The 11,409-nt window shown below is 37.5% G+C and overlaps 1 protein-coding gene across 1 annotated transcript; it reads right to left on the bottom strand.

Moving 5' to 3' along the window:
- Positions 1–10,231: 10,231 nt before the first annotated feature.
- LOC145976271 (uncharacterized) lies at positions 10,232–10,976 on the bottom strand. The gene is made up of 3 exons (XM_083107341.1): positions 10,596–10,976; positions 10,410–10,531; positions 10,232–10,318 (listed from the first exon to the last, which is right to left on the bottom strand). Exons 1-3 carry the CDS (start codon positions 10,974–10,976, stop codon positions 10,282–10,284), a joined length of 540 nt encoding a protein of 179 aa, XP_082963467.1. The 3' UTR covers positions 10,232–10,281.
- Positions 10,977–11,409: the final 433 nt, after the last annotated feature.

The following is an 11,409-nucleotide window of genomic DNA, read 5'->3' as shown; positions in this document are numbered from 1 at the left end:
GTTTTCAAGCAAAAAATCAGCACACAACTACTGTAACATGCAGCACGTGGTCAACTGACGCTATACGCTATAGCCGTAGGTATTGGTATACATAGAGTCATATCTTCTTCCATTTCGCAATCACGGCATATATAACGACATCTGGTGGTACTTTCGGTACCTCTGCTTACCATAGTATGAATATATAGGCGCGCATTTCAAAAATATTTATGTAAGATACGCTTCGCTTCAACTACCGTTCGATTTTAATTATCGAGTAAAAAAGTAGGTTTCGTTATTATGCCATAACTTTTTTTCTAAATTATTTTCGATTTAACGGTTTTGGGAATACATTCTACATATAATAAGTCATTGAAAAATGAAAAAAAAATCGATTTTTTGGTCGGTCGGGATGAGAACCTGCCCTTAAAGGAAGTAGTTAACGTATGACGGGTCGAATACAAGAGGCAGGCAAGGGTGGCGCGATTCACCGTCAGACGCGGGTGCTTACGCGGGGCGCCTGCTGCGATCAGCTGGTCGCTATACACATACAGACACACATGCGAACACATACTTTCTCTCTCTGTCTGCTGTCTGTCTGTCTGTCTGTCTCTCTCTCTCTCTCTCTCTCTCTCTCTCTCTCATTCGCTCACTCACCTGTAATTTTTTTTTTTTTTTTACGAGAGAGGGGAAAATGCATTTTATGCATACCCACAGGTCGATCCAGTGAGTTATGTGGGACTCGAGTACCAAGTCGAATTACCAACTCGGTACTCCCTACCCACTAAAAACCCCTCTCTTTTCACGAATTTCCTTTGACACACTGTCCCTCTGACTTCCCGAGATTTGTATTCACATAACGTCAAAAAATAGTTATTATTACCTTGTTCGATGACTTTTGATGTATTGCTGTAATTGCTTGAAGGAGAAATGAATTTTCCGATAGATCGTACGTTCTTAAATTTAACGTAGATATCACGTTGCAAAAGACAAGAAATCCACACTAAATTATTAACTGAAAGTTTTTCTTCTTTCATGAACTGTATTCTTTTATAAGCTTTAACGTAATCACATTTATTTACTCACTCGATGAGACGAGAAATTTACTAATGACTCTATCACTAATCACTATTAATCACTGTCGAATAATAACTGTTGGCGATTAAAAATCACTCGATGAAAGAAACACGCGCGGACACGTTACTACACGACGCGACGACGCGACAATGCGACGATAATTACTCGGCGACTGCAAGCAGTTTTTTGTCATGGTAGGTTGCGGTAGGTTAAGGTACTACTGGCGCTATCGAACGCGATCATGTGGTGGATTGAAGAATGCGGTAAACATAATAAACATTTAACATATTAATATTATTATTATCATGAATGTGTGTGATATCCATACATCGTATGATATCTATTTAAAAATTAATTAGATTATAAATAAGTGTTTTTAAAATATTTATTACTTTTACTAGTATCATATAAAATATTAATATTAAATATTTATTTAATATTATTTAATCGCAAGGAGACGCGACTGAACAAGAAATATGTGAACAACAACAAGAGTTATCTTTTCGTGAGAGCTGAGGCGGTATCTCTCCATCTTGAAACGAGAATTCTCTCGTCGTTCTCTGATTTTGAGTTCCTGTGCTGAAGCAAGTATACGCTCAAGATGTCTGAAAGCATCGATCTAAAAAAACATCACCAAATTCGACGGCTCAAATTTCCAATTATGGAAATTCCAGCTTCGAGCTGTCCTTGTCGCAAGCGGTCTCCTCGAGATCACGGAAGGAACCATCGTGAAACCAGAACCGACAGCCAACACGTACACGGCATGGTGCACAAAAAACGCAAAGGCGATGTGCATAATATCGTCCTCAATGGAATATTCACAACTCGAATACCTGATAACCTGTGAAACTGCTGCTGAAATGTGGTCGAAGTTAAGCACAATTCACGAACAGAAAAGTGCTTCGAATAAACTCACGCTCATGACTAAATTCCATGAGTGTAAAATGTCGTCCACTGACTCCGTTGCGCAGCACGTTGCCAAAATAGAAAACATGGCACGTCAATTGAAGGATATCGGAGAGAAATGATCAGAAGTCATTATCATCGCTAAAATCTTGGGAACTCTCCCATCAAAGTTCAACGCTCTGGTAACTGCTTGGGACAGCGTCAGCGAGCGGGATCAAAAGAAGGAGGCTCTCATCGAACGATTGATAAAGGAAGAGAATCGTCTTACAGTCATGGACGAAACTACAAATGCACTGGCAGCGATTAAGGTACAGGACGGAAACATACACTCCAAGGAAAACGCTACGCGCAAGCATCGTAATAGCGATAAATCGTCAGGTAAAAATAAAAGAAAAAATTTTAATTGTCATTATTGCGGTAAAAAGGGTCATATTGCTAGAAATTGTTTTAAGAGACGCGATAGATCGGAAAACAATAAAGATAATGAAAAGTCGAAACGTAAAACGAATAGCAATGATTCCGCGAATCTAGAAGCGTTCTTAGTTTCGGGATCTGATTGTTGTATTCGAATCATGAACTCCGATGTAAAAGATGTTTGGATCTTGGACAGCGGCGCGTTGAAACATGAGTTTTCGTCAGGAATAGTTTATCGATTTAGATGGATCTTATAAAGAAACCGTTAGTCTTGGCGATAATTCTGTCTGTAAAGTGATGGGACGGGGAACGATCTTAATTAAAAGATTAGTCAATAACGAATGGCTTGATGGAAAATTAGAAAACGTTCTTTACATCCCATCACTGCGTAGGAATCTTTTCTCATCCGGAGTATGTACAGAAAAAGGATGTATTTTAAAATTAGAGACAAACGACGTAAGAGTATATCGAGAAGGAAAGATATTAGCTTATGGCATCAAACAAAATAATAATTTATTTAGAATGATGTTCAAGGTAATGGAACGAGATGAGATAAACTCGGCTTCCTCAAAAGATATTGGGACGTGGCATCAACGCTTGGACCATATTAATCGCCAGTCATAACTTGGTATGGCGAATCAACAGCTTATAAAGGGAATTACGGCATCACGCCTCGACGATTTTTTCTGTGAGAGCTGTCAATTCGGAAAGCAGCACCGATTGCCCTGTAAACCAAGGGAGCACAAAAGCAAAACTGAAGTAGGCGAATTTATACATGCCGACCTCTGCGGACCATGTCGGAAGCATCTATCAGTGGATCAAAGTATTTTCTTCTTTTTAAAGATGATCATTCAAGTTTTCGTCATGTTTATTTTTTACGTCATAAGGACGATACATTCGAAAAATTTAAAGAATTTGAACGATTAATTTTTAACAGGTTCGGACGAAGAATTAAAACTATAAGATCTGACAACGGGACTGAATTTAGAAATGTGCGGATGTCTAGTTATATGACGTCACGAGGCATCACGTTGGAAACGTCAGCACCATACGTACACGAACAAAACGGACGCGCTGAGAGAGAGGTGCGCACAATCGTCGAGAGTGCTCGAACCATGCTAACTGCAAAGAATTTACCAAGGAAACTTTGGGCTAAAGCAGTAAATACTGCAATATATATCCTGAATCGTTGTCTATCTTCCCAAACAAATAATACCACGCCTTTTGAACTATGGTACAAGAGAAAACCTGAATTATCTCACATAAGAATTTTCGGAAGTGATGCATACGTTCATGTCCCGAAGGAACAGCGCAAAAAATGGGATCCAAAATCATAGAAACTCATTTTGGTCGGATATCATAACGAATCAACTAACTATCGCCTCTTCAATCCTGCGACCAATCAAGTCATCACAGCCAAAGATGTGATCATAAATGAAAGTCCCATCCAAGACATTAATGATGAAGAAAGAAGATTCAATATGCCCGTAGACAAAGACAGAATCGTCACATTTGAAAATAAACCGAAGGACAATTCTATAAACGGGAATACAAATGAAATCGAGCAAACACACCTCGATGAAGAGAGTGAGGATGAACCTGATATTCGAACTAACGATATCAAAAGTATCGAGAATTTGAATAGGAACGACAGATATAATCTAAGAAATCGAAATTCCATCAAACAACCATCTAGGTATGAAGCATGTTTCACACTGTTCAACTAACCAAAATCGTTTCAAGAAGCGATCTCAGGTGAACATTCGGATGACTGGAAGTCAGCTATTCAAGAGGAGCTTCGCGCTCACAAAAAGAACAATACATGGACAATAATCTCAAGGCCACCTGATTGCAACCCAGTAGGATGTAAATGGGTATTTAAAGTAAAAGAGAATCCATTGTCCAGCAAGATTCGATTCAAGGCCAGACTATGCGCGAAAGGTTTCTCACAAAAGGCTGGAACCGATTTCGAAGAGATATTCTCACCAGTTGTCCGATATGACTCAGTAAGAGTTTTAATGGCGATAGCTGCAATTGAAGACCTAGAAATTGGACAATTCGACGCTTACGTCGAATTGTCCAATTTCTAGGTCTTCAATTGCAGCTTTCTAGGTCTTCAATTGCAGGCAGTTCTTACCTTTCTACATGGAAAGCTGGAAGAAGTCATTTACATGCAGATACCTGATGGAATCGAGACTGATAGAGACGAGAAGATCTGCAAACTGAATCGGCCCTTATACGGCCTGAAGCAAGCAGCTAGATGCTGGAATCAAAGATTTAAGGATATTTTAAAAGAAATCAATTTTAAAGTCAGCGAGGGAGATCAATGTGTATTCTACAGGAACTTTGATCGGGAAAAGGTTTACATCGCATTATACGTAGATGACGGCCTCATATTTGCATCTTCACGAGAAACATTAAACAATATATTCAATGCCTTACGTGAGAAATTTGAAATAACCGAAGGAAAGACTGAAGTTTTCGTCGGAATGGAGATTAAACGTGATCGTGAAAAAAGGACTATCTTCATTCATCAAAAATCATACATCGATCGTATAATAGCATACTTCGACATAGACCAAGCTAAGCCCGTCTCAATTCCAGCCGATCCTCACGCTACATTGTCCTCAAAAGATAATGATATCACGCCAAGCAATTCGATTCCATATCGAGAAGCGATAGGATCATTGTTATTCTTAGCCACAGTGTCGAGACCTGATACCTCTTACGCCGTCGGTCTTGTAAGTCGATTCTTAAATAAGTATGATTTAACCCATTGGCATGCTGTACAAAGAATCTTTAAATATTTGATAGAAACTAAAGACTACGGGATCTTGTATCAAGGAAATAGCGCGAACTATTACAGTTTAGTCGGATATTCAGATTCCGACTTCGCTTCTGATTTAGATAGTAGACGTTCGACAAGCGGTTATATTTTTAAATTAGCTAATGGACCAGTAACCTGGAAATCTAAACGCCAAGATACCGTGAGTTTGAGTACTACAGAAGCAGAGTATATCGCAGCCAGTTTGGCATGTAAAGAAATAATATGGTTAAGAAAGCTTTTGTCAGGTATTGGACATCGATGTTCTCACCCGATAAAACTGTATATTGACAATCAGAGCGCAATTAAACTAGTTAAAAACCAGGAATTTCATAGTCGGACTAAGCACATCGACGTTCAATATCATTTTATTCGCGAGAAATACGAAGACAAGACTATTGACGTCAGATATATCCCTAGCGAAGATCAACTAGCTGATACACTTACCAAACCTCTGCCACGCGCTCAATTTGAGAAACTAAGGTCTAAGATAGGTGTTATTAATTCCACGAACATATAAAATACCGAAAATATTCAAAGGGTAGAAGTGTTGCGATACAGCAATTTAATCAGTTTTTTTCTTTTGTGTATTTGCTTTGTTACATTTTCGGTTTCCTTTTGTTATTTAAGTTGCGCGGGTGACTTACGCTCTGGATCGCGCGCAATATATCGTCAATAATGCGACGGTTATTTCACGGGTGGCGCTCGTGAGCCTCCGCGCCTGCAGCTCCCCCTTTTTCATCTTATTATTATAATTGCCGTTGTAACGCTCTCAGTGTGTGAGTGCCGTGGCTTGTACTCTGGATATAAAATAAAAGGCTCAAGTCTAAGCTCTTGGTTCCACGTTAATTCTTGGTCTGTTTCCCATCAACCACGAAAACCTCAACAGTTTATTTTATTCGTTTCGAATAAAAATCGGAATTACTTCGTACAATATCTCCGAAAGTAATAATCAAATAAAAAAATGTTTCGGACAAAAGTTAATTGTTTTTTTACGTAGAATATGCCTCCGCCATAAAAAATATAGGTTTTCATTTGAAAAAACAAAGTTGACCTTGAAATCACCTTGAGGACGTTCACCAAATGAAAAAAGAATCATGCCATTTTACTCATCCTCGGAATTCGTTCGACACGTGTTTCAGCGATTTTTGCTTTTCTTCTTTGTTTTCGAGTCACTTCGATGTCTCAAGTTAAATGGGACATCGTATATGTATATATATATATATATATATATATATATATATATATTTTTATGTATACATTTCGAATTATAAGTCTGCATTTTTGTAAAAGTGACTCTCCGACTTGCTAGTCTTGCACTACCAGCAATTTGTCTGCAAAAAATATTCATCGTCATCTAATAGTTGAAAAATCATAAAAAAAATAAAGAGCAGCCATCGATATTAATGTGGTGCTTTACGAAGATAAAGAAGATAACAACACGGATTCGCAAAAATTGTTACTTTTTATCTTCTGATTTCGGCTTTGGATTTATTACACAGTCTGTAACTCAGTTTGCGGAAGCAAGAATCATTTTCTCTGTGTCCATCCTGCCATCCACATCTACGAGATTTGACTTTATAAATAATATAATTTATGGAATAAGTTCCATCAAGATCCTAATGCTGTGTTAGAAAATAACATAATTCTCTTATTCAATTACGGAAATGAGATCTACAACAGTGAAGGAGGAATAGATTTTCTACACTAACATCGGTTTTGGCGTTTTCGGAAGGCATCTCACTTCTCATCATCTAATAATTAAAAAATAATGAAGAGTAGTCATGGATATATTAATATCGTGCTTTACGAAGAAAGAAGATAACAAGAATTCGCAAAAATTGTAACTTCTCATCTGTATTCTTCTGATTTCGATTTTGAATTAAAAAAAAGAATGGGAAAATAAATCTTACAAGTTTAATATAACAACTTTTTAAAAAGAAACGCCCATAATAAAATTTGAGAAAGCTACAATTTATCTCAAGATTACAATTTGGACTAACTCAAGAATTGTGGAATTATCTGCACGCTAAAAATAAAATTATTAGCGGCGATATTTATTACGAAGACAAACAATGACATCGGAGTTGATGCTATAGATGCTATAGAAGATTGTTATGTTCCTATGTGCTCCTGGATGACAGAATTAAAACAAAAGAAAAAGAAGAAGGAGAAAATCTGCATCTTTATTATGTACGTTCTTTCATGTATTTCAAGAAATCATATTTGGAAGAGAAATTGGTCTGTACTCTTATTTTGGAAAAGCATGAAATCAACGTTTAATCATCTTTGCACAAGAATGCATTCAATCAATTCAAGACTTTTATTCATTTCGACTGCGAATAATAACAAAATTAAAATATTCATACGCAGACATATACAATATACATACATATGTGTATACATACATATATATATATATATATATATATATATATATATATATATATGTATGTATACACACGACTTGCAAAAGCTGATCAACTTTTCCCTAGTGCATATTAGATCGGCAGTACTCATTTCATTTAAAAAAATAGAATAAAAAATAGTAAAAACAGAAATAAAAATAATAAAGAAAAAAATAGAAAAAAATAAGGTAACAAAAGAGTTAACTTTAAAATTGTTTCATTATAGAAATAAAAAATAGAAACAAAAATTATAGACAAATAAAAAATATAGGCAAATTTATAAATATATGTTAATATGTAATTGTAATTATAAAGTTGTTTTTTAAAAATTGTTATTTTAAATAAAACATTTCTTTTAAATATGAAAAATATTTTTCGATAAAATCGGAAAGCATTTCCCTATTGTTTTAAATGCTCATTATATATAAAACATGTGTATGAAAGAAATATATTATTTTTACTATGTGATTACACATTTTCATCATGTAATCCGTGATATATGATATTAATAATATATTAATCTATACTCAATAGTTCAACTGCAGGTTTCCAGAAATATTTTTACTGAGAAAATATATATATATATATATATATATATATATACACACACATATATATATATATATATATATATATATATATATATATATATATATATATATATACATATATATATATATATATACAGGGTGTCCGATTCGTGAGGGACCAAACGAAAAGTGATGATAGATTGGGTAATTGTTAATTGCAAATTACATATTTTTTCTTCAAAACAACTATGTGTTTTCTTTAGACCAATTGATTCCTCTCATTATTTTGTACGTAAAAGTATTAAGGTAAGATAATCGAAAAATGAATATTTTACAAGATATTTTACGGTTTATGTAAAATTAAGAAATTATTTCAAGCCTCATAACTCAAAAAGTACTTAACGAAAAGGTACTTAATTATAGTGTTTTGGAAAGCTCTCGAGATAAGCTGCAAGAGTGTGCAAAAATATATAGGATGTTCCATTTAAAAAAATTGAAGTGACCTTCACGTGACCTTCAAATGACTCTTCAGTGTCAAACCAATGATACCATCTTATGGCCCCCTCGAAACCATAAAACTTTTGTCTGAAACATTTTTCTCTAAAATGCTTTGTTTCCGAAATAATTGCGTGCGTTAATTAAAATGGCTCACCCTGTATATATACACACACACACATTATTTTCTCAATATTAAATAAAACGTGCGCTTTTTTCTGGTTCTGTTCTTTTTCTATGTTCTATTCTTTATATTCTTTTAAATTTTATGTTTATTTTTATATTTACCTTTTATATGTCTATCTTTTCTATTACTATCCTTTCTATAAATATCGTCTGTTCTATCTTCTATATTTTTTGGAAATGTACAAAATTCTTTTCTTTGATGTCATATTCAATTATTTATACATATATATATTTTATTATCTGTATATATGTGAGTAGTAATACTATGAGGTTTCTAACCCAGGGGGTCCGAGGGGGGGTGAGGGGCGAGGGGGAACCGCGGCGGGGGGGTGACGTCACGCGGGGGGGGATATGATGACGTCACGTGCGGGCGATGATGACGTCACGTGCGGGGGGTGACGTCACGTGCGGGAGTGACGTCACGCGCGGGTAAGGGGGGGTCCGCGGCGTGACCGATGGACGAGGGGGTCCGCGCGGGAAGGGGGGATCCGCGGCGCGAGCGATGGACGAGGGGGTCCGCGCGGGAAGGGGGATCCGCGGCGCGAGCGATGGACGAGGGGGTCCGCGCGGGGAAGGGGGATCCGCGGCGCGAGCGATGGACGAGGGGGTCCGCGCGGGTAGGGGGGATCCGCGGAAAGAAGACGGTGGTGTGAGAAGGATAGCGCTACGTGTGGGAAAAGGATAGCGTAAAGTGTGTGAAGAGGACAGTGCGACAAGGATGGCATCAACGTGTGATAAGAATGGCATCAACGTGTGACAAGGATGACATCAACGTGTGACAAGGATGACGTCAACGTGGAACAAGGACGACGCATTGTAAGATGCTGCATAGGTGGGAGAAGGACGACGCAAAGATAAGTGAGTGAGTGATAGCGACGAGCTTATGAATGAGAGAGAACGATAATATCGCGAACGCGTACGAAAGAGAACGATATTGCAAGAGCAACGCGTACGAAAGAGAACGATAGCGCAAGACAACGCGTACGAAAGAGAGAACGATAGTGCGAAGAGAACGCATACGAAAGAGAACTATAATATCGCGAGACTTAGAACGATAATAGCGCGAAAACAACGCGTGCGAGAGAGAGCGAGAGAACGCGAGAACAACGCGTGCGAGAGAGAACGAAGATATCGCGAGACTTACAACTAACGCGCGAGAGAGACGCAAGGGATGGGAACGCAAGGAGAGGCGCGTAAATAATCACATTCTTTTTTAAAATTACAAATATAAAATTTATTTAAATGTGTGTGTAAATACATTTATGTGTGTGTGTGTGTGTGTGTGTGTGTACTTAAAATTAAGAATAATAGTAATATAATAGTAATAATAATAATCTAATATAAAATATAATAATAGTAATAATAGTAATATAATAATCTAATATAATATAAAATATAAAATATAAAAATAAGGGTGAGGGGGGTGATGCGCCGGGCTAAGGGGGAGGCCGCTTCTGGAAGGCTAAGAGGTTGATGTGCCGGGCTGAGGGGGGCCGCTTCTGGAACAGAAAAAGACATACATTTGAATAGTTTTTTAATAATTTATTTTAGAACTTTTGATGTATTAAAAGTAAATTGAAAGTTACTTACAATACTTTCCATGGCATTTTCCATTCATCGTTATACAATACGCACAATTTATATTTTGATACAGGTTTGGATTCACATATCTGTTTATCCTCTCGTCGGCCATTCATATCATCGCGTAAACTCTAAAATCAAACATATTAATTTTAAGTGTTTTAAATTTATTACACATTGACAAAAATATTTTACCTTCAACGTTTCCAATTTCCGCCGTAGTATATTCTCATGCTCATCTTCTTCCAGTTTTTCAAAATCTTCTATTAATTCGAGATTTTCACGCAGTTTATTTCCAATACATTTTACTTTAGAATGATTAGGTTCTACATTGAAACATTTACATCCATGATATTTTGCAAAATCTCGCGCACATATTTCTCGAGCTAGGAGAAATGTCCTCAACGAATTTGTGCGAGGTTTTTCCAAGCCGAGCTCTTGATGTCTTATAAACTGAATGATTGAAGTTTCCAGATTCTTCTTTGAAAGTTGTTCCCGCTCTATTCGAAGTAATTCTTCATCTTGACTAATCCGAAAACGGAAATCAGGTTTCCCATCGGATAATTCCTCCTCCATTTCTCTCTCCTCTCTCTCTCTCCATTTCTCTCTCCATCCAATAATCATCATCATCCGTATCGTCATCTGACGTCACGCGCGGGGAAGGAGGAATTGCGACGCTCGGTCAGTGACGTCACGCGCGGGGAAGGGGGATCTTAACAATTTTTCACAAAATAATCACAAAACACTACTTACGTTCCATGTAAAAGTCATGTTTAGTACAACGATAGTAGTGAGACTAGGCCGGTTCTAACTCAGGGATCTCAGGGGGGTGAGGGGCGAGGGGGAACCGGCGGGGGCGGGTGACGTCACGCGGGGGTGACGTCACGGGGGGTGACGTCACGCCGGGGGGTGACGTCACGCGGGGGGTGACGTCACGTGCGGGGGATGATGACGTCACGTGCGGGGATGACGTCACGTGTGGGGGAGGGGGGATCCGCGGCGCGAGTGA

Source organism: Camponotus vicinus, unplaced genomic scaffold, assembly GCF_025532165.1.
Source record: "Camponotus vicinus isolate PSW18456_S1 unplaced genomic scaffold, iyCamVici1.0 SCAF_8, whole genome shotgun sequence".
Taxonomy (NCBI): domain Eukaryota; kingdom Metazoa; phylum Arthropoda; class Insecta; order Hymenoptera; family Formicidae; genus Camponotus; species Camponotus vicinus.
This window is presented reverse-complemented; position numbering and strand designations above follow the sequence as displayed.